The sequence below is a fragment of the Fimicolochytrium jonesii genome (genome assembly GCF_025526975.1).
Source record: "Fimicolochytrium jonesii strain JEL569 chromosome Unknown EV422scaffold_29, whole genome shotgun sequence".
Lineage (NCBI taxonomy): Eukaryota > Fungi > Chytridiomycota > Chytridiomycetes > Spizellomycetales > Powellomycetaceae > Fimicolochytrium > Fimicolochytrium jonesii.
This window is the reverse complement of record NW_026515696.1, coordinates 8,351-30,206: the sequence shown is the minus strand read 5'-3', so window position 1 is coordinate 30,206 and position 21,856 is coordinate 8,351. Positions and strand designations below refer to the sequence as shown.

Here is a 21,856-nt window from a genome sequence, read left to right as displayed (position 1 = left end):
GGAATTCGCTTAGCATCGGCGTAGCGCTTCATTTGATCTTGGGCTTCCTTGAGCTCAAGGGCAAGCGGTTCATGGACTTCCCTGATTTGTTTAGCGCGGGCTTCAGCGGCGGGGTTGACAGATTCAGAGGTAGCAGAGGCAGCGAAGCTGAAGCGGGGGTGGAGACCCTTGTTGGCATAGAAGGGGGTGGTCTGGGAGGCGGACTGGTGGGTGTTGTTGTAGGCAAACTCGGCGGACGACAGAAGCTGTTTCCAGTTGTCCTGTTGGTGGTTGCAAAAGCATCGCAGATACTGCTCCAGGATCTGGTTGGTGCGTTCCGTCTGGCCGTCGCTATGGGGGTGGAAGGCAGAGAAGAGGTTGGCTTTTGCCCCAAGGAGTTCGAGAAGTTGATGCCAGAACCGGGACTTGAACTGGGGTCCTCGGTCAGAGATGATGTCGTCGGGGAGGCCGTGTAGACGGATGATATTGTGGAAGACTAGGTCGGCGGTGGACTCGGCGGATTCCGACTCGCTGCAGGCGATGAAGTGGGCCATCTTGGTTAGGCGACAATTGACGTTCAGGATGGAGTTGTACCCATCCACGGGAGGCAGACCGGTGATAAAGTCCAGGGACCAAGATCCCCAAGGGCGGGTAGGGATACTGTTGGGCTGGAGTAGGCCGTACAGTTTGTGTCGACTGGATTTCGCTTGGCTACAGGTATCGCAGGACTTGACGTAGGCCTTGACGAAGTGCCACTGGTTGGGCCACCAGTAGTTGCGGGAGGCGAGTTCAAGCGTCTTGGACATCCCGAAGTGGCCGGCTAGGGGTGTATCGTGCATGTCATGGCAGACTTCAGCTCGGAGCTCATTGGTGGGGACATAGACAAGGTTGTCATGCAGCAGGATCCCATCTTCACGGAGAATCGCTTGATACAATCTTGGGTTTCCTCGGTCCGTTGGGCGCTGGGTATCTTGAGCTCTTTGCGGATGGTCCTAGCGAGGGGATCAGAGGCCTGGGCGGGCTTAATCTTGTAAAGCAGCGAAGTATCCATGGGTGTGAGGTAGGCAGCGGCAAGTTGCAGGCGTTTGGCCAGTCAAAATTGTGGTCGCCTGGGAGCGGAACGCTTCTTCCCCCTCTCTCAGTTCATGTTCGGAGCGTTGGGAGAGGCCATCAGCTTGGTGCTGCTGGGAACCAGGGCGATAGGTAATGACAAAGTTGAAATCGGAGAAGAATATCGACCATCGGGCTTGGCGGCGGTTCAGGGTGCGGGTGGTCATGAAGTACTGAAGGTTTTTGTGGTCTGAGTAAACGGTGATCTTGTGACGGGCGCCAATGAGATGGTGTTGTCACTGGGCAAAGGAGTCTTGGATGGCCAGAAGCTCCTTGTCGTAGATCTAGTAGTTGATCTCTTCGGCCGTGCATTTGCGAGAGTGGAAGGCCACGGGGTGGAGCTGATTGTCCTGGTCAGGTTGGAGGAGAACTGCACCGAGGCAAAGTCGGAGGCGTCAGTTTCGACGACGAAGGGCTTCTCTGGGTCCAGGTGAGCAAGGATGGGGGCGGTGGTGAATGATTTCTTCAGGTTTTCGAAGGCGGTGTTTGCGGCGGGTGTCCAGGCGTACGGGATGTCTTTTCGGGTCAGGGTAGTGAGCGGGGTAGCAATCTTGGAGTAACCTTGGATGAATCGGCAATAGAAGTTGGCCAAGCCCTTTGCCATTCTTGGGGGGCTCCCAATCCGTGATGGCAGCGATCTTCTTGGGGTCCATCTGGATGCCCCTCTTGGAGATGATGAAGCCTAGGAACGCGACGGATTTGCAGTTGAATTCGCACTTCTCGGGTTTGGCGTACAGCCCATGCTGGCGGAGGCGGGACAAGACTTTGCGGACGTGCTCGGTGTGATCTTCGGGGTTCTTGAAGAATATCAGGATATCATCGAGGTAGACGACAACAAACGCATCGAGAATGTCGCGGAAGATGTCGTTTATCAGGTACTGGAAAACACCAGGAGCATTGCTGAGTCCAAAGGGCATGACATTGTATTCGAATAGGCCGTAGCGGCAGCGGAAGGCGGTCTTCCCCTCATCGCCTGGGCGCATGCGTAAGAGGTTATAAGCGCCGCGGAGATTGATCTTGGTGAGGCAGCGGGCACCACGCAAACGATCCATGATACCGTTGATCAGGGGCAGGGGGTAGCGATTCTTCACCATGATGCTGTCCAGGCCCCGATAATCGACGCAGAGGCGGAGAGAACCGTACTTTTTCTTAACGAAAAAGACTGGCGCAACGGCAAGGGACTTTGAAGGTTTGATGAATCCTTTGGCGAGGTTTTCTTCAAGGTATTCGCAGAGTGCTTTCATTTCTGGTTCGCTGAGGCTGTAGATCGGGCCGAAAGGTGGCTGTTTGCCTTCCTCCAGATCGATAGGACAGTCGTAGGGCCGGTGCTCGGGGAGAGTGTCAGCATTTTTCTTTTTGAAAACGTCGGCAAAATCTTGATATTCGGGGGGCAGGAAGTCTTTGATGTGTTTCTCGGGTGTCGGGGGGTTACCGGGGCCAGGCGAGGCTGGGAGCTCGGGTTTCGCAGGGTTGGCGTACGCGACAAAGACCTGGTCATGCCTTGCTGCGAGCCGGAAGGCTGGGGCGGAGATGATCAAGACTCGGAGCGGCGTGGGAGCCGGTTCTGGGGTGCTTGAGCATGATCCCTTGGGTACTGGAATCGACCATGTTTCGTTGACGGGGACTTCATCCTGGGGGATGCGGATCAAGGGCTTGTGGGTTCTGGCAGGTGCTGGGCTTGGGGGTACCGGGGAGTAGTCCCAATTCGCGAATTCATGGTACTGACAGTCGCAACGGAAACCGACCGAAAGATTCTTGAAGTCAAGGTTCATGTCTTGGAGGTGGAGCCAGGGAAGACCAAGGAGGATTGGGGCGTGAGGTGATTTGGTGACATGGAAAACAAGTTCTTCGAAGTGGTCGTCAACCCACATGCCTACTGGTTGGGTGTGATGGGTGATTGGCCCAGCAGAGCTGGGTTGACCGTCAACGAGTTCGATCGTCAGGGGATGCTGATGCGGGACTAGGGGGATGCGGTGTTTGCGGGCAAAGTCCCTGTCGATGAAGCAGGACAGGGCCCCATTGTCAATCATGCCTGAGGTAGGTATTGGGGCGCGGCTGGATGATACCATGATGGTAACGGGGTATTTGAAGGGTTCGACGGGACCCAGCGCAAGCATGGCACGTGGGTTAATTGCGGAGTTTTCGACATGGGCGGCGGCTAGGAGGGTTGTGTCGGCTATAACGGAGTCGGGAACCGGCGGGGTGGCCTCTTCCGTTGCAGAAGCTGCGACGTTAGGAGGCCCGGAGGAGTGTGTCTTGTCCAGTCGCTGGGACTTTAATGCGGCCTTGGGAAAACCCTGTTCTGTGGAGGTTTTTTTGATGTCGACGTTGGCGGCACGGGTGGTGGTCTTGTTCTTGGCTGGGCAGGCCTTTACAATGTGCCCCGCACCACCGCAGTAAAGGCAGAGGTTGTCGGAAATGCGGCGTTGGCGTTCCTGGGGGCTTAGGGGGCCGCGGGGACGAGCGGCGTCAATCTGCATGGGCTCTCTGTGGTCGACGGTGGTGGTAGTGGTAAACGAGGTATGGGGAACTGGGAAGGTTTGGCGGGTTCCGTTTCGTTCCAGGCGGCGCTCAAACAGTCGGTTATCACACTGGATAGCCTGTCCCATCACCGTATCAATGGTGGCAGCAGGAGGCATTGTGAGCATCAGATCCTTGACGTCCTCTTTGAGGCCACGGCGGAAGGTAGCAATCAGCGCCTGGTCATTCCAGGAGACATCGCATTGTAGCTGGCGGAACTCGGCGACGTACTTGGTGGCTGCACGGGTTTGGCGAAGGTTCTGGAGCTTGTTCTTGGAGGTGCGGACCCTGTCGATGTCTCCGAAGAAGGATTGCATCTGACCGATAAAACTATCGAAGTTCTGAAGGCTGTGATCTTGGCGTTCGACTAGGGGCGCCATCCAGGCTTGCGCAGTGCCGGTGAGGTAGGTGCCGATCGTTTGGATCTTGATGATGTTGCTGGGGTAGCGGTCGGGCTGGAGAGCAAACATCAACCGGATGTTGTTCAACCACCCACGGAATTTGCTGCGGGTACCATCAAACTTCTCAGGCGAGCTGATTCTTGGCTCCAGAGTTCCGGGAGCAGGGTTGGTGACTTGAGGACGGGTGTACGCATCGGCTTGAACCTGGGCAGCACTGTTCTGGGCAGCTTGTGCGTCGGCTTGGGCTTGCGCCAGGTTGGCCTGCAAGTTGGCGTTTTGGCTTTGCAAGGCGGCAATGGCTTGACACATATCATTCCATTGCTCGGTGGTGAAAGGCACGGATTCGGATTGGGACATGGCGAGAGAGGTGCGGCAGATGCAGGGCTGGACGGCTCTGAACTTCGCAGTGTTGGAGCAGATCAAACTGTTATGATCTCGATGACGGAGGCGGAAGCGAAGTAGAGAAGACAAGGCGAGAGCGATGGACGACAAGAGATTGTATTGGCGAAACAAGAGACAAGGACTAGAACAAGAGATGAGAAGAACTGGTGTTGATCTGCTGGGGACGAAGGGAATGGACGAAGAGAGGCCGGCTATTTATAGATATACAACCCAGCAGATTAAAGAACAACAACCACAAGAGAGGACTGGGGGGGGGGGCGCCAGCTATTCTCCTAGAGTGGCCGTGGCGAGCGTAGAGGGCATTGCTACAGCTGCTGGCTATGGGGAAGTAGTGGGGGGTGTGGAGAAGCCGTGGGGGGATTGGCGAAATGAGAGGAGAGAGGAGGAGTGGCGATTATTGCAGGAGGATTGGCAAAATGAGAGGAGAGAGGAGGGGTGGCGATATTGCTGGAGGATTGGGGAAATGAGAGGAGAGAGGGGGAGTGGCATTGACATTGACATTGACACTGACATTGACCCTGACATTGACACTGACATTGACATTGGCGTTTGACATTGGCGGCTCTCAGTGTGCTGTCATGAGGTAAGCTTATGGTATGGGCGCGTCGTCCATAACACGAACAGCATAGAGCATCTCATATCACATCACACACGCGATGCCGCAAGAACCGCTCACTATCAATCACACCGCTGACAATAGTGATGGAAACTACATCACATCATGCGCGGAGACGCAAGAACCGACCTTACACACACACACATACCACACACGACGTCAGCTTCGGGATGCCTTTGCCTCAAACACATACATCACACAGTGCGTCAACACTTCAAAATGAACATGGGCTCTCCCTTTCTTCACATATCCCTCGGAGTTCACCTCGTATTTATTCGGCGCCCGCCTCAGGATCTGAGGGAGGTGTCGGGGATATCTCATCTTCAGTTGGATTTCATATTACACCTCTGTACTTCTACTTGATCCAAGACTTGCGCTGGCCACCCGAGCTTTCGGTGATACATTACATAAGGCGCCAAGCCTCACTGAAGCCACGCAAGCCCCACTGGCAGCCAATTTTTAAAGCTGTCAGTCAAGGGGCCGCTGCAAAAAGCTTCTTACTTTGTTCTTCACTATAATACACTGCTCTCAGCCCTCTTGGAAGGGCCCAATATTGTCTATGTTTCCTCTGACGTTACATGGTACCACCACCTCCCGCTAGCATCACCAAGACATTCCTCGTCAACGTCGCCCCTATACCGAACGTCACCCTTACACTCGTTCACCAGCAAGTACGGATGGACAGACTCAAGCTATCATTGCGGCTGTTGCAGCTGCTTTTGTTAATGAGCAGCGTGCTCGTACGCAAGACACCCAACGAGCCGAACATTTCAAACTTCTTATGCACGCTCGCAAGAACACTTAGCAGTAGTAGGCAGAGGAAGCAGATGACTGAGCAAACTCTATGTCGTGTGAGATGTAGTACTGTGAAGTATGTATTGAAGTCTGGATTACAAAAGAGGACGCAAGGTCTGAAGTGGAAGAAAAAGGGTGGGTTAGGGTTGCGGAAGCGTGGTGTAAGCGGGAGGGAAGTCACGTTGTGGTGGACGCCGGCAGAAGTGAGCGTCTGTCAAATCGAGGGGTACGGTCGGGTGTTGGGAAAAATAAGCTGCCGGTCTCTCAATAGCACAAGAAGAGATCTCAAGCGCGAGCGTAGTCTTGCCACCTTAATATCAAGGTGCTTTGAAAGGAGTCCTTCCTCTTATACGGGGTCGGGAATTACGGGTACGGGTACAAAATACGAAATCGGGAATATCTGCGGGTTTGACTACAAAACAATACAACGGGGTTAATCCAATCTCACTCTCAGCTCGTTTTACGAGATTCCTCAACTATCAAGTCCTCGGCGACGTCAGCAAAGTACAAGTCGCAACACTTGGGGTGAAACCCAAATTTGTTGTGCTGGCCGAGGTGGTTGCGCTCACGAGGTTGTGCTGACCGTGCTGGCCCTGGCGACCGCGCTGGCCGTGGCTGAAGTGCTTTCGACAATGGGGATGCAGTTCTTGCTGGAACCAGCCTGCGTTCCCACGGGACACTCCGCCACGCAGAACCCGTCGTATTTCATGTTCTTGCAATCGACACAACTCTTCGCAGATGAGTCGGTACAACCTCCCTCGCACCCCGAGTTGCATACGACGCATTTGGCCGAGCTAGATCGCGGTGCGCAGACGCTGAAGTAGCCCTGATTGATGCCGTAGTTTGGCGAATCGCTTGTCGAATCGCGTCGGCTAATAACGTTCGTGGAACTACGTCCGGAGATTACCCCAAGCTGATAGTTTTTGCCCGAAATAAGGGAGGCTGGAACCGTCCAAGCACAGAAACCTGTATTCGGGACGGGTCCTGCGGGCAACCCGTTGGTCGAGCTTCCAATTTGCCAAGGGGCGAGGACACTGGTGCGGATTTGAATGGAGACAGTTGAATACGGATCGCCTCCCAGCCAGGTAATGTTGAAGGTCTTGCCGGGGAGCAGCTTGCTGGTTGTATTCGGGCTTGTTACCGTAATCGGATAGTCAGGGCACTGTTCAGTGTTGCACAACACATTCAGCGGCACATCAGTTCCGTTGAGGCACAAACTCGGGTTAACAACGGCCTGGGTGTTGTTTCGGCATGTTAAGGTGTCTGTGTGCCCCCACCGGAAGGGCGGCTGCGGGAACTCCAAACACTAAACTCTGGGCTGTAGCTCGTTACGACGGGGCACGGGTTGACATTCAGGGAATAACTGCATTTGGCGGTGCCAACATTTTGGTAAGCACCCCTGTCAACGAAAGGTGCACGAGAAGAATAAGAGAGTGACAACGGCGCTGCGACACTTAGTGAGAGGATGTGCAAACCTGATTTGCTGAGAGTCGCGTTGTTGTTTTCGGAGAACGAGTCCTCGCAAACGGTTGGACGCCCGGTAAAAGGGTCCTTCGTAGCACTAATGCAATTATAATAAACGTTATCAGTTCCGCCTCCGCAAGGTTTGCTACATCCAGCGCCACCCGGAACGGGAATCCAATATGCACGCAAGCACGGATCCTGCGGCAAGAAATGATTAAATCGAGGAAGCAGGCCAAGGTGCGTAAGGACAAGGCCTCGTACTTTGCCCCCACCCCATACTTGGCATTCCCTCGCCAGTGTTGGGGATGCGATCGGCGAGCCCGGAAGGCAATAGTAAGCGTAATTACAACCCATCCTGCGAAAGGTGGTTGCGTCAGACGATCCCAGTGTCCAGCGCGGAAAGACTTATCGAAGCACGTACCAGGCGCCCTGGTATGGGAACCCGCACTGCTCCTTTCTTGCCGAGGCGCTGTATTCACATCTTCGTACACAGAGAGGTTGATGAATTCCCAGATATTCCAAGGGAGAACGAACGCCTGTGATAATGAAACGCCCTGCATCCACCACATTCAATTGCTATCGCTTGATTTCCTCCGCAAGGATATGTCCCGCATGACCATATATTGCATTCCATGTGCCCAAGAGGCTTGGTCCCTAAGGCGGCGCACGAGAAGTCCGCGAGCACTCCTTAAGGTAAGAGTAAGAAGAGGACGGAGGGATGAGAAGCCAACTTTGCGCGACGGGTGGCGCTAGGGCCGGCGCCGGTGGAATGGGATCCCGCTTGATGGTGGAGGTGTAAGTAAACGGCGCTCTAGCTGGTGTCTCGCTAACCAAAGTTATAGGCCACTCCTTTGGCAGTGTTGATCTTCCGATCTTCTCAGGGGTGATCTTTCCCAAGGGTCCCAGGTCGAAAGGAGGTAGACCTATTTTGTCCAGCTACGGTAGATCCATAATAAGCAAATGGCCAGGATGTATTAAGCGCCTGCAAACTTGCATCGGGCTCCCGTACCTACCCAGAAAGTCACGTCCATGCCATAGAACGGCTGCACCGAAAGGTTGAAAAAGAAAGCAGCCTCGCCTTGTTGCTTGACAGCAGCATTGGTATTCAGACCCACGCCTACGTAGGGCGCGAGCGTTACGCTAGTTCTGAGCACAGGGTCAAATGTGAGCAAGAGCCGAGGCTTCAGCTTCAGTTTGAGTTCAGCGGTGCCCTGAGTTGCCGCCACGAAGGGATGCTCCATGAAATCGAACGTGCGTTCAACCATCGGTCTGCTCGACTTTGGCCCCGGCTCCCATTTGTAGCCGACTCGCAAGGTCTGGGTTACTGAAAATCCATACTGAACCTCCCCGGTTGCTTTCGCGTCGATTGAGGCCTCCGCAAATAGGGCGAGGGTTGGTTTGATATGCACAGGGAGCAGGCCCACTATTATAGGACCTAGTGAAGGAACCTCAAAGTCGGATCCTAGCTGTCTCTCCCATACATTGGTGTACGATGCCTTCATCTTCGCAACAAGCAAAGCATTGAAGTGCGCAGTCCCTTCGAAGAACAATTGAAATCGTTCCAAAAGTGCCTTAGGCTTCTCACACACCATTAAAGCGTTGCCGATTCTTTGGAAGAAATTTTTGACGGCTTTTACAGTCACCCCTGCGTTCCCGAAGTACATCTCAAAATGGACCGAAAGCTTGAGATACGCACGCCGTCGACGTCATATCGGATGGATGCCGCAGGGTTTGATACTCTGCTATATGCTGTGTAAACTCCACTATCTGTGCGATCACAGTAGCGGGCCAGTGCAGCTTGTTCGCTTCCATGCCAAATGCACTCCGATGGGCCGATCCTCAACTCCGTGGGTTTGATTTAGTTGTGGAAAGGATGTACTTTGGCGTACACTGGCCTTGGAGGATGCGGTCGCGCCGAATAGGCTGTGTCCGTCTCGATGTTCCTGAGTCGTGGAGTTGTAAGTGAAAGTTCCCTATGGTACGATGAGGGCACTGACCGGAGGTGGCACGCAAAGGTAAAGGACAGGATGACTATTGAGTGAACAGTTGAGCGTAAACATGAGGAAAATCGAAAGCATGTATGTATCGAGAAGGACCCGGGTTGAGGGCTGGCGCCATCTGCGGACGGCACAAAAACGAAGGAGCAAGGGAACAGCTAGAGCAATATCATGGCAGCGGCACAATGCGATTATAAGAGTCCATGACGAAGAGCCGGCACCAATGGTTTGGGGAGCCATGGAATCCACCGAATGCCCCACGGGTGTGTCCACGTTTCTTGAGATTAATGTGCCTTGGCAAAATCCTGGCTTGCCAGATTTCATCGGTGGAATGACTGGTCAATTTGGGACATCAATGTGGCCAGGGCATGCAGAGCTACTTGATGGAACGAGGCCATCCCAAGGACCTTGCGACATGTATGCGCACAGCTCAGACAGCATGATGAAAATGACAGCGATAAACCTCTTGATTCTTTTCAAGTAATCTAGCGCTCCGGTAACTGCGGTCTGATCTGGAACCTGCTCTTTCTTTGCTGTGACGTACAGGCTGTTTGCATTTTCTAATAGCTGGTTCAACAGTGCCTTATAAAGTGTTGGACTGTTTGTTGCCCGGTACGCGATCGCCGCTGCCTTATTGTCCTCGAATAGCTCGTCGATGAATGCGCTTGCGGTGAGAGAATAGTCAGCGAAGAGCCGTACGATAGCGTGGAAGCATTTTTCGGCGTCCTGCTCCAGCAGCTCACTCGCTGTCGGACGCCATCTTAGGACTGTTCGGGGAATGCGTGTACGGAGGGCGAGGAAAGTAGATCGCTTTTTATTCACTCATCACTCGGCCTTCTGCGCAACTTACAAGCGCCTTATGTAAGCGGGACGACGCGTTTGGGAATGGCTAGATTCTAGAAGTGAGTACAGTACAGTAACTCGTGCTAAATTGTGACAACACGGACTTCGGTCAGACACCGAAGCGGTGGTATACCAAGCAAAGGTGATGGATGGTTCTATTCGTTACTGATTTCTGCTCACATATACAAATATATTCCGATCACTGGCAATTACAACAGTCGTCATCTATGTCGTTGTCGGACAGCTGAGAGTGATCCCGGCTCTTCATGTGGGACAAGTACACTTCTATGACTACCAATTACAAGTGTCGTCTTTCCAATCGTTGTCCCGACAACCACCCTGGCAGTATTGGATCCACTTAATATTGCCGTCGTAGTCTGTGCAATAGAACAAGTCGTTGCCGTCCGTGTGACCTGTCGCTTCCATCACCGGGTCATAGTTGTTCCCGGTCGCTAGCAGATAAATTGCGTGTTAGGAGGTTCAGAAGCAACACAGATCGTCTCGTCTCAAGTACATACCAATGCTCCTCAAGGTGGAGCCACAGTATACTTTATTTCTTTTGCAGTTCCTAGCCTCGACTTGGCCAGAAACGCAGACGAGGGCGACGACAGCAAGTAGTGCGGAGACGAGGTTCATGGTTGAGGAAGGGATGTGTATGGAGGATGTATGCTAAGGGGAGACGGACGAGGTGCTTCTTTTATAGCAGATAGTCGCCTTCCTTTACAGCAGATCGTTGCGGCCCGCACTCAAGAATGAGTGTGGGGTGGGTCGTGTATGGGTGGGTGGGTGGATGGGGAGAAAGGCCGCGGAACGCCCACGCAATAAAGCAATTGCCCATGAAATGCAATTTTGCTGTACTCGAAGCACTTCGGAAGGCCGCTACTTATTCGTATCTCATGCCGATGCAACTCATGCCGCTTAGCACTTGTTTTCTCTCTCCCCGTCTCTAGCCCAGGGGGTTTTCGTGGGGAGTCAGCGACATATCGCGACGCGCAACAGCGGTGCGCCTTCCTGAAATCATCTTTTTCTCACGAACCCCATGCCACATACAGTCAGCTGATATCCCAAATGAGACTGCCTACAAGCTATCCAGCAGGGTCAGTGGAGGATGGCGCAGCAGGATCCATTGATGGCGTTCAATGCACTAATGGTTTATTATTCGGGCGTTCCATGGACTTATTCGTACGTATTTGGGCGTTCCGCGGCCCTTCTCCCAACTTACCCATCCACCCACCGTCACAGTCATTTCTTGGATGGGGCCCGCAACAATCTGCTATAAAAGGAGCGCCTCGTCGTCTCCCTGTTGCATTTGTCCTCTACACGTCCCTTCCGCCTCTTTCAATCATGAAGCTCGTCTCTGCACTCCTTGCTGTCGTCGCCCTCGTCTGCGTTTCTGGCCAAGTCAAGGCTAGGAACTGCGACAAAGGATTGGTATACTGCGGTTCGACCTTGAGGAGCATTGGTATGTAATTGAGAGGAGGGGGGGGGGGGGAGGGGGGCCGAGGTGAGTAAGGTGGGGGAGAGGGCGGGGAATGGAGAAAGTGTAGTGAGCGAGGGGGTGGGGATGGACAGAAATCCCGCCAGCACGGCGGTGGGATACTCACAATCACCCTCGCCTTGACAAACACCACAAACTCTTCGCCATTCTCATACCGCCGCACGTCCATCCGCTCCGCTTCCCTCACCCATGATCTTTGTTGCTCCTGAAAAGCTTGTTAACACACTATCTTTGATAGCGACCGGAACAAACTACGACCCGGTGATGGCTGCGACTGGCCACACGGACGACAACGACATATTCTATTGCACGGACGACGACGGCAATATCTCCTACATGTATCACTGCGACAATGGCTGTGTAGACAGTAATGCCAGAGGCATTAACGACTGGTGCCGTTAATCGGAGTAAACTTATGATATGCAATGGCAGAATTTAGTCACGAATATATGTAGAACCATTCACGTTGGAATCACTCCCAAATAGAAATAGTTTTCAATATCGAGGACACTAGTACCGCATTTTATCTGGAAAAACTTACGGTATGGCGTTGTTCCTCGGCAATTAAAAAGATCCAGATTCTTCTGGTTGCCAGATTGACCGTGTTGTTGTGCGAACTGAGAAGGCCTGGGGTATCAAGCGTCAAATAACGACGGTTTGGGGGGTTGGGGAGGCGTGTGAGGGAAATGCGGAAGATTCGATGAACCGGAGTTACCATCTTTGTCCTCGCTGTAGGGCCGTCTTCCAAATTGTATACGTAGTGACTGGAACAATATCACGTGCGCGTGTGGACATCATCGTGGAAAACCCAACGGTGAAATGAAATGAAGCAGGCTCACGGTCAAATTTGACAAGGGACCATCCTGTGCAGGAATGGGGCGGATTTGGGAAAAATTGCGTTCTTGCATACAAGGTAGATAAGGCAAACTCCAGGAAGTAGTACAGTGATATAATGCTGGTTGTAGGGACAGGATCAGCTCCACTGTCCACAACCAGTCCCGATTAGGCTGCAGCCGCCCGGTTACAGGCAATATCTACCAATTCGGTCGGTCAAGACATCGCCGGACACCATTTCTCAACAGCAAAGCCCAATACGCCACCTGGCATGCCGAATCGCACGCTCACGATCGAACACCGCAAACTGCACCCGACCCGCACATGGGAGCACGGCGCTTAGCTACTCGTTGCCCCATGGCACCTACCTGCGCGACGCGCGCAACGGGATCAGCATGGGCATTTCGCCCTCGGACGAACGCATCCATCTCGCGTTCAATATGCATGAGAGCGCGTTGACGTATATTGTGAGCAATAGCGGGTTGACGAGTGTGGCGGGCACGTGTCGTGGGTGGCCACGCGGTTTGGGGCGCGAGCACGACCGTGTCAGGCAATGTCGCGCTAGAGAGGTCATTATCCTACCTGCACTTTATCACCACGCCCCACTACGGCCTGCAGATGTTTTACCGCACGGGCAAAGCCGGCAACGGCGCCGCCAACATCGCGACCTACAACGGTGCTGGGTAATTACAGCACTACCAGCGGGTCGTACACGACGCCAACGGGGAAGACGAGCACCGGGCCGAGGAGTTGCATTCCGCACGGGCCGGCGTGCGATGTTTCCGGGACGATGTTGTTTGTGTATGGCACGCTCCGGGAGAGTGATGCGACGTTGCTGTGCAACGCGGGTTGCCCAATCATGACACCTTTTTTCATCCAGTCGAGCGACTACGGAAGGAATTTCAATACTTGGAAGAAGAGTTTGATATCCACCACGGGTAGCACGCCCTCTTTTGGCGTCGACGACATAGGTGTCAATATCGATACCATCGGCATCGACCAGGCGTTGATGGACACCGAATCCACCCCCGTCGTCGTCTCCAAAGGCAGGTTGCCGTTCGTCCTGCTTTCTTACGTCCCGACCCCCTGCTCGACCAACTGGGCCACTGATCGCACGACAAATGGGCAAGCGTTCCTCCTCCGCTGCGTGCGAACGGGTTCAATAAAACCGCCATCCCATTCCCCATCAAGTCCTCCACATCCTCGCACCTCGTGCTCAATAGCGCCGACGACGCGTATGTGATATACAACTGACCTGCGGGTTGTTGAGGGGACGAAGAGTAGTACGTATACGCACTGGGAGCTATTAGCAGATTTTAGAAGCGATCTTGGATTCTGGCAGGGCAGCAGGTCCAGCAGAAGGGACTCGAAGGAGGATGTCCGACCATACCCTGTACGTCCTCGCCCGCGACGACGGCTTTTACTACGTCGCAAAGTCGCTGTGTCTCGACAGTCGCATCGCACAACACTTCGCCGTGAACGGGTCTCTTTGGACACAGGTGCACCGACCGATCAGGTTGCTGGAGACCCCCGCGATACGCGACATATCGGAAAATGAGCTAACGTTGCGCTATATGGAACAACACAGGGGTTGACCGTGTCCGTGGAGGGTCATACGTTACGGCAACCCTTAGCGAGGATCAGATCCGCATCATCCAGCGACGACAGCTTCGTACTAGATCCGACGCGTGCTCTGTGTGCGGCCGCAGGGACATTCTGCCTCCAGGTTCCCTGGTCAGCATCGCCCCAGCTGGGCGTCGGGCCGTCAGTGTGTGTGATAGTTGGGAGCGTCGTTCGGGCGTCCTTGGTGAGCACTGTCCTTGCGCCGGTGTCTCGTCCTTGGTGAACGTCCTTGGTTGTTGGTCGGGGCGGACAGTGTTGGGTGGCGAAAGTCAGCGAGCTCTTGGCCCAGAAATCTCTATTGCAGTGAGCATCTCTTGACGTAAACCGGATATCTCTTGACGAAACGTTGTTTCCATGTCTGCGAGCGCATCCGTCATCATGGTGGTGACAGAGGACAGGTTGTCGTCAGTCTCTTGTGCGCAGTCGGCAACATTGGTCTTTACGGAATCCAGGACTACTTTGTACATGTCATCCTGGTTATCCGCCAAAAGGGTTCGGACCTCATTGCTGAAGAGTTGTAATTTCTGTGCCAACGAAGGTGATGGTTGTTGGTGGTAATGAGATGGGATCGGTACCATCTCTGGCGGGTAGGTGACCGGGTAGCCGGTCTGGGATGCTTGTTGGGGGTATGAGAGCATGGCAAGGTGTACTGTAGTGTAATGTAGTGTAATGTAAGGGGTCCGTTACAAAAAGTAGCAGGGTACTGTAACGGGAGTCAGGGAGCTACAGAAAGTGGCGGGGTACTGTAACGGGGAGTCAGGACGCTACAAAAGTAGCGGGGTACTGTAACGGGGAGTAAGGACGCTACAAAAGAGCGGGGTACTGTAACAGGGAGTAAGGACGCTACTTTAAAAAGACCGTGCACCCGGTCCTTGCGGTCCTTTGGATTGTTGGACGCGCCTGAGCGAGTGCAGGGTGTGTTAGAAATGTCCTGCGCTGACAGCAAGTGATGTTTACCAAGGGGGGCGCGCTGCACATCAGACCCTGACAGACCAACGCGACCAAGGTCCTTACTCGCCAAGGACGCCCGACCGACGGTCCCAAATCACACACACTACTGTCCGCCCCGACCAACAACCCTGAGGGCGGGTTAGGGTTAGGGTTAGGGTTACAAGACCCTGGGTTGGGTTTTATTATTGGGTTGCCTGGAACCCTAGGGTTAGGGTTAGGGTTAGGGTTGGTGCAAGCATAGGGGTTAAAGCAGGTATGAGGTCGAACCTGGTCTCCGTTGGTGTCAGTTCCCCTGGTAGTTGAATGGAAATGGCAGCGACTCCTCATGGTTTCATGTAGTTTAGCTTTGGATATATAGCGCAGCGTAGCCGCCTGCCTCTCTCCTCCATGTGGTGCCGTGCAGGCTCACATGGAGAACACAGCTGAAGGTGTCCGTTTCCATTAGGGATAGGTATGGGAATAACAGGAGTTACCGAGAGACTGCAGTACAGCCTTCTCCATGTCCTTGATCCTTGTCTTCACACGGCCTGACCAACGCCGAGAACCACATGGGTGGGAAGCTTTGTGATATGCAGTCTTGCTGCTGGAAAGCTGTTGGAAACGCAGGATATCAGGACCCGCGTTTGGCCGGGTATGTGAAGTTCGGATCGATTCTCCATATAATACAGTTTGACAGTTATATCAAGGTTTGCCACCCCTGTTTTCAAGATTGCCCATAGTCGAACGTAGCATTCAACCATAAAGGTGAAGACTTCCTGGCCCCCATGTCGTCCTGCTATACTCAAAGCTGCACTCAAAGAGTTGCAGGACGGGCGTGGTACCTCTTCAGAGCTGCTGTTGAAGTTGTTCACATTGTTCATGTTTGTTTCACGGTTGAGGCTGAAAGTAGCAAGGTATGTTTCTATCTTGATACATACTATGAAAAAAAAGGATGCAAACGCACTTAGCTCCTTCCACCTCCGGACTGCAATCCAGTCATGCAACTATTACCCTAAGCGCCGCTGGGGCTCCGACATTCTCTTTTAATGGGTGAGTCGGCGTATGCAGGAAGATCATCCGACCGCATAACGTGCGAGGATGTTGAGCACGCGGCTGCTGGAGTCGCTGCAATGACTACCCATGCGTTCCCTGCTGCAAGGATCTCGTTCGGAACAAGCAGCACAATGTGCCCTGCGGGCACATAGCAGTAGCGTTGGCCAGAGGGCGCAGCGTATCTTGTTGACACGGTATCCGACGGTGGGATAGACATGTCATTCAGCTCGTATAAAATGGCGATCAACGATTGTACGATTCTGAGGCGCGGCCAGGCGTTCCGTCGCTAGTTGTCAAACATCACAGTCCGTTCACTGACACATTCTGACAGCGCGTCACGAAGGCGCGGCCGGAAGTGCACCCCCCCCCCCCCCCCCCCTCTCCTGTCCCGTTCGCTAACCGTTAGACAACGTAGCTTCATTGACCGATCTTATCAGAAGGTCAGCGGCAACTTAGGCGCGGTCTCTTTCCTTGTCATTCAAATGGAAAGCCTTTGGCGACTATCAGATGCTGAACCTTATGATCTGTTACTGGTTGACGAGTGCGAAGCTTGTCTTAAACAGTTCAGTTGCTTACGAGGAGAGCAAATATATCGTCAGTATGCCCTGTTAGATCCAGCCACGCCTGGGTGTCACGAGAGGCGTCCTATGACTTGGTGTCGCTGATGTCACAGAGGAGGATGTGGTAATGATTCTCCAGCGAGACCTAGTTTCGTACATGGAAAACCGTATAGGACGAGCCGCGGTTCCCCTCGACTCGACAGTTCGTCCGGATTGATCCCATCAGAGTGACAGCAAACACCCGACAAAAACGAAAGTTGAAATCATATTGGACAATCTTTACATTCCCATCACAGCACTGGATATGGCCCCGCCTCTGCGCGTACCACCGCCGGTGTTTATCGGGCTTTGCTGCCTCACCTGGCTTTCCCGATGAAAGCCTCCACCTCCACAATATTTTGCGGAAACTTTGAGGAACTGCTGATCTTCCATCTGGAGAGTGAAGCTGTAGTCCGACGCTCGCTTGTTTTTCTTGGTCTTGTGAGTAAACATCACCGTGCCAACCTCGGCATCGGCTTTTGCTGTGTAGTTCGCGAGATCTATATTGATCGACTTTGCCGCCTGAAGATGACGGGTTCCCATTAGCGATTAATGTCACCTAACCTTTCGAGGTCGTTACCCCTTACATCCGCAGCTCCGCTCGCATTGCCCATGTTTGTATCCACCAGCCAAGCCATTGACCGAGTGCCGATTGTGACAAAGTAAGCCGTCTTCTTGGCCCAAGCCGCAACCAATCCGCTCTGCAGGACTGAGCAGTCCGGTAGCTCAAGCACAGTCTAAGAATTGATGCGTATTAGACACTTGGCTGGAATGCAACACATAAAATTTCAACCTACCGCTTTCTCAAACTCCAAAACTGCCCCCGCGACGCTTTTCTTCCTCGAACCCGCAGCGCCAATCATCGACTTCATGCCTCCCCCATCGCCAGAGCTTGACTCTTCATCGGGCATGTTGTCAGCTTTCGCCATAATAGTCTCATATATCCGCTTCCCGAATAACAAGCCTGGCGCCGCCAGCGACCCAACCAAGATGCAGATGGACACGAGAACAAGCTTGAAATTGAAGTTAACGGCATCCCCAGCGAGATAGCCAGCACCTACGGCAATGAGCGACATGACGAGAATATTGTAGATACCAAGGGCGATGTTTTTGGACTCGGAAAACACGCTTGAAATGTTGCGCGTTAGATACGCAACTGCGAGACCGGAGACAATCAGAATCCCATTCCACCCGAAGAGCAGACCACTGAAGATCCCTTGGCCCGGCGAGGAGGATGAACAGACGTAGTAATTGTTGCTTCCGGCTGAGACAAGCATTGCTGTTGGGGCGCTGACGATGGTCCATACGATCAGTATCAACTGCCGGAACGACCCGTTTTCTTCGTCAGATATAGGACGGAACTACGAGGCCCTTTGAAAACACAGAATGTCACCGACCATCGTAACTGACGTAAGACCAGCCGCCTGCATGAACACCTTGAAATTGCCTTCCGAAACTCTGGCAGCCCTCCGGTTGAAAAAGATCTGTGCATATCAGATAGAGATTTAGATATCAGATCTTCAGCGTGAACTCGGTATGTCATTTTTGCAAGTGGTTCCACCTTGTAGATTCGATAGTTTTTGATGATTAGGTTGCTCAACACCTAAAGGGCAGGAGTTTGGAAGGCAATGATAATATAATGAACATATCCATCCTTAAGCACCACAAAAGATATTGCAGCCACTTACTGTGGAAACGCTCATGCCTAGCAGCCAAACGGTCGTGGTGCACATTGGCGTTGACGGTTCAGCGGCGAATGTTACAATAGACAAACACCCAACCGCTGATCCAAACGTAATTAGCGCCGAGAAGTACGCGCCCCCGCTCTTGATGCGAGGAGCGTTTCTGAATACAATGAGGAGCACACCCATTGAAGCAGAAACGATAGCGCCTGCGATCCCTATTCCCATCAATCCTTTGCTGGTGGCCGTAAACCTTGTGACGATCATCTCGGCAATTGTCGGACACTGGTCTGGATAGTGTAACTTCCCGTATCCATCATCCCCGCTTCCACACCCCCAACTTGCCGTATGATTGTTATAGTACCCCGTATTACACGGGATACACCCATGCGGGTCGTCGTCCATTCGCGTGTAGGTGTGTTGAGGACACGCCGAGCACAACGCGCCGAAAGCCAAGAAGCTGCTGTTTGGTTGATTGCCGTAAAGTGGCTTGTCGGGCATGAGAACGTACCCACGTGGGCAGCCATAGGTGCGTTCCAACGGGCCTGTCTTGAGGTACCAACTCTTCAAGCCCGTGATGCCGGTGTTCATCTGAATTGCAAGGTGATAGGTGGCGTAGAATCCTGTTGCGTATGGTTGCGTCACAAAAGCTTTAGCAATATCACCTGAGCTCAATGCCGCTACGACGTCGGCACTTTTCCCTACGGCCACGACCGCTCCTGCCTTGATGTTAGCATTGGCAGACGGTGAAGCTTTCCTTTTCGACCAGGATCGATAGCTAGTCGTCGTGGCTGATGAGGCGAGGAGGATCCCGTCCGTGTTGGCGCCAGGCGTGATGGACGTAGTAAACGTAATGTCAGCGTTCGCAGCGTATTCCGCGTCGACGAAGACAGCGGTTTGTAGGTTGAGCGGGGCATTCTGTTCCGCATAGTAATCGATCATTCCCTGACACCTATCCATGTAACTGCTGACGAATCCGTCATGGTAAAAGCAGAGCGGGTTGCGGGACCCTGTAGCGTACAAATATTTGGCTGCGGTGTAACCGAGTTCCCAATCGTTCGCACCCACTTCGAAAAAACGTTGATCGGTATCATGCAAAGCCGTGTGATCCGCTTCTTTCTGGAGGCCGACGACGACGACAGCAATGCTGTACTGGTCCGCATAAACCTTCGCTGCGGCCAGGAAACCCTCGGTCGGTCGCGATATGATCAGACCCTGTGGACACGGTTTATTGACCGCAGGGTTGCTTCCACATCCAGCGAACACTGAAACAAGATATCCATCGAACACTGAAGCTGAGAAGGAACTTGTCGCAGAGAATGTGTGATACTCCTCCTGGATCGCGTAGCCCCACGCCGTGGCGGCGTCTTGTATGCCTCGTAATACAATTGGCATTTCCGCGTCTCTGTCGTTCCCATGGAGGATTACGGATATGCGGTAAGGTTTGGGAGCAGCAAGGATCTTGTTAAGGTTATTTAGAGTGTCGTTATAAAACCCGAGGTTGGACTATCGATGTTGTGGCAAGGGGACGAACGTAAGCGGAAGAAGCGAAGGAAGGAGGCATTAGATCAACGCAATACATAATGGACAACCGGTCAGCGAAGCAGAAAAGCCGGTGCTTACATTGGTCACGAAGATCGGACCCGTTTGCGCCGCGCCAGCGATAGCCGTCTCATTTACAGCCGCCAAAGTATACATATACGCTACAGAGAGAAACCCCAAAAAGACCTCTTGCTGGTGAATAGCGAACGTGATCTGATTTGATGCAATGTATGGCACGACCCCAGCGACGAAATCATACGTCCCGAACCTGATGACTCGGCTGGGTAATGTACTTCGGACCGTCTGTATACTCGTCAGAACGATATTCATCAGTTGCCCAGAGCTGATGATGATGGCATCAACGTCTGTGCGCGTGGTGGTGAGGATTTTGGAAAGAGTGGCGGAAGCCGTAGCCGAAGAGGATGACAATACAATGGCGTATGGGTTGGCCGTTGGGTCGGAGCCATTAAAGCTGGAGGAGAACATCACATTCGGACCGTAATATCCTGCATACCCTAGGAACAGAACGAGCTAGATTTGAAACCGAAGGCGCAACAAGGGCAGTTTTATTACTGACTACCTGCGAACCACCCGGCACACCTAGCCTGGGCGCTGGCGGATCCGGAACTGTGGAGAATGCACATCCCGTACTGCGAGCCTAGGCTTGCCATCTTCAATGCTAACAAAGTGCAAAAGACATCCCAGTCGATATGTTAGCATCGTAAGATGGGTCAGTGGCAAATGAAACGGTCTAATGATGCACTTATATTACCTGCCTCATACCCTGACTGAAAGTCATCCATTCCAACGTGAGTCGGAACCCCCAGGCTGGGGGACACCGTCGACCCGCCGCCCGCGCTTACGAACACCGGCCCATTGTTGTACATGGCGTCGTTCAGGACATCAACATATGCCGTAGCGTCTTGTATTGTCATGGTAAAACCAGTGGGCGAAGTCGAAGCCGACGAGCCCACGTTGGCATCGATCAATTTGATGTACGTGGATGCATCGCTGTCCGTCGCCACTTTTACCGTATGGTCGACTTGAAGAATATTAGCTGTTTTCCGTAGGCGGGGGCGTATGAATAACGGTGACAAAAAATCGGTGCGGACAGCCTCGGGATTGCTTCACCTGAACTGTTAAATCCGCCCCAAATTGCATTGTAGTACACCAAGTTTGTCGAGTACGGTGATAACATCATAAAGGACATCGCCGACTTATCGGGGAACTTGCGAGGGTGTCGAGGCCCACCTAGATCCATCGGCGATCGAGCCGCCATCACAGCCGCAGCTGCTAGCGCTGTAACGAGCAGCGAAATCATGGTTTCGCTTTTTCGTCAGGAGCACACGATATTCACAGCGGGTTCGACTCGGCTGGAAGGTATTTGTACTAGGAGTCGTCAGATTGATTGCGAGTATGACGTTATCCTCTAACAACTCACAAACGTAACGTGAAGCAGTCAGAGTCCAACTTATATCGGGAGCGCGTGGCATATTCATGACAGAGTGTGACAGGGCAATTCGACAGCGCAAGTTTTCTTATTTGTGGGTAGCTTGGACGAAGTGTCATTTATGGATGCAGCCTAAATGATTCCATCTGATAGTAGACAGCGAAAACATTCATAGAGGCGATTAGGCGCAGCTGAGACGCCGGAAGTATGGAGACTCTGTGATAGCTCAACTCGCGACACTGGTTTATTTATGCACCCCGTTGAAACCAGCTTGACGCAAAGCGCAAAAGGAAGTCAAGTCAAGCAGATGCGAAGTGACCGCAATAATTGGTGGACCTCCTGCTTTTTCCATCATATTACGGATGCAGTGACCTGCGAATGAATGACGTTGAGTAAGAAAAGTGCACCGGAGCAAAAAATGTAGATGAATGTGCCACTCACATCCCACTTATAAGGGGGGAAGGACAGCTCCAGATACATGGTCGCCGTTGCTGGCCGTTCTCGCGGTGGTTGAGTGG

At 53.0% G+C, this 21,856-nt stretch overlaps 5 protein-coding genes across 5 annotated transcripts; 2 read left to right on the top strand and 3 right to left on the bottom strand.

Moving 5' to 3' along the window:
• Nucleotides 1-6,388: 6,388 nt before the first annotated feature.
• Nucleotides 6,389-8,951, bottom strand: EV422DRAFT_509062 (uncharacterized protein; the record flags this gene model as incomplete). The annotated part of the gene is made up of 4 exons (XM_053068810.1): nucleotides 6,389-6,985; nucleotides 7,709-7,756; nucleotides 8,119-8,223; nucleotides 8,301-8,951. The coding sequence occupies 4 exons, from the start codon at nucleotides 8,949-8,951 to the stop codon at nucleotides 6,389-6,391; spliced, it is 1,401 nt and encodes a 466-aa protein (XP_052922190.1).
• Nucleotides 8,952-10,418: 1,467 nt separating this feature from the next.
• Nucleotides 10,419-10,763, bottom strand: EV422DRAFT_570838 (uncharacterized protein; the record flags this gene model as incomplete). The annotated part of the gene is made up of 2 exons (XM_053072924.1): nucleotides 10,419-10,579; nucleotides 10,646-10,763. The coding sequence occupies 2 exons, from the start codon at nucleotides 10,761-10,763 to the stop codon at nucleotides 10,419-10,421; spliced, it is 279 nt and encodes a 92-aa protein (XP_052922189.1).
• A 2,091-nt stretch (nucleotides 10,764-12,854) lies between these two features.
• On the top strand, nucleotides 12,855-13,146 carry EV422DRAFT_570837 (uncharacterized protein; the record flags this gene model as incomplete). Its single annotated transcript, XM_053072923.1, has 2 exons — nucleotides 12,855-12,966; nucleotides 13,025-13,146. 2 exons carry the CDS (start codon nucleotides 12,855-12,857, stop codon nucleotides 13,144-13,146), a joined length of 234 nt encoding a protein of 77 aa, XP_052922188.1.
• A 172-nt stretch (nucleotides 13,147-13,318) lies between these two features.
• Nucleotides 13,319-13,713, top strand: EV422DRAFT_570836 (uncharacterized protein; the record flags this gene model as incomplete). The annotated part of the gene is made up of 2 exons (XM_053072922.1): nucleotides 13,319-13,515; nucleotides 13,590-13,713. The coding sequence occupies 2 exons, from the start codon at nucleotides 13,319-13,321 to the stop codon at nucleotides 13,711-13,713; spliced, it is 321 nt and encodes a 106-aa protein (XP_052922187.1).
• Nucleotides 13,714-16,790: 3,077 nt separating this feature from the next.
• On the bottom strand, nucleotides 16,791-21,344 carry EV422DRAFT_541952 (7 transmembrane sweet-taste receptor of 3 GCPR-domain-containing protein). The gene is made up of 9 exons (XM_053071241.1): nucleotides 21,020-21,344; nucleotides 20,661-20,945; nucleotides 20,469-20,567; nucleotides 19,970-20,403; nucleotides 18,353-19,852; nucleotides 18,226-18,267; nucleotides 18,062-18,148; nucleotides 17,462-17,983; nucleotides 16,791-17,401 (listed from the first exon to the last, which is right to left on the bottom strand). The coding sequence occupies exons 1-9, from the start codon at nucleotides 21,207-21,209 to the stop codon at nucleotides 17,207-17,209; spliced, it is 3,354 nt and encodes a 1,117-aa protein (XP_052922186.1). The 5' UTR covers nucleotides 21,210-21,344; the 3' UTR covers nucleotides 16,791-17,206.
• Between the last annotated feature and the right edge of the window lie 512 nt (nucleotides 21,345-21,856).

Coding starts and splice junctions, on each gene's coding strand:
- EV422DRAFT_541952 (XM_053071241.1), bottom strand. CDS start 21,209: ATGATTTCGCTGCTCGTTACAGCGCTAGCAGCTGCGGCTGTGATGGCG. Junction 18,149..18,225: donor AAAACTATCGAATCTACAAG/GTGGAACCACTT, acceptor TGATATGCACAG/ATCTTTTTCAACCGGAGGGC. Junction 17,402..17,461: donor TTTTGGAGTTTGAGAAAGCG/GTAGGTTGAAAT, acceptor ATCAATTCTTAG/ACTGTGCTTGAGCTACCGGA.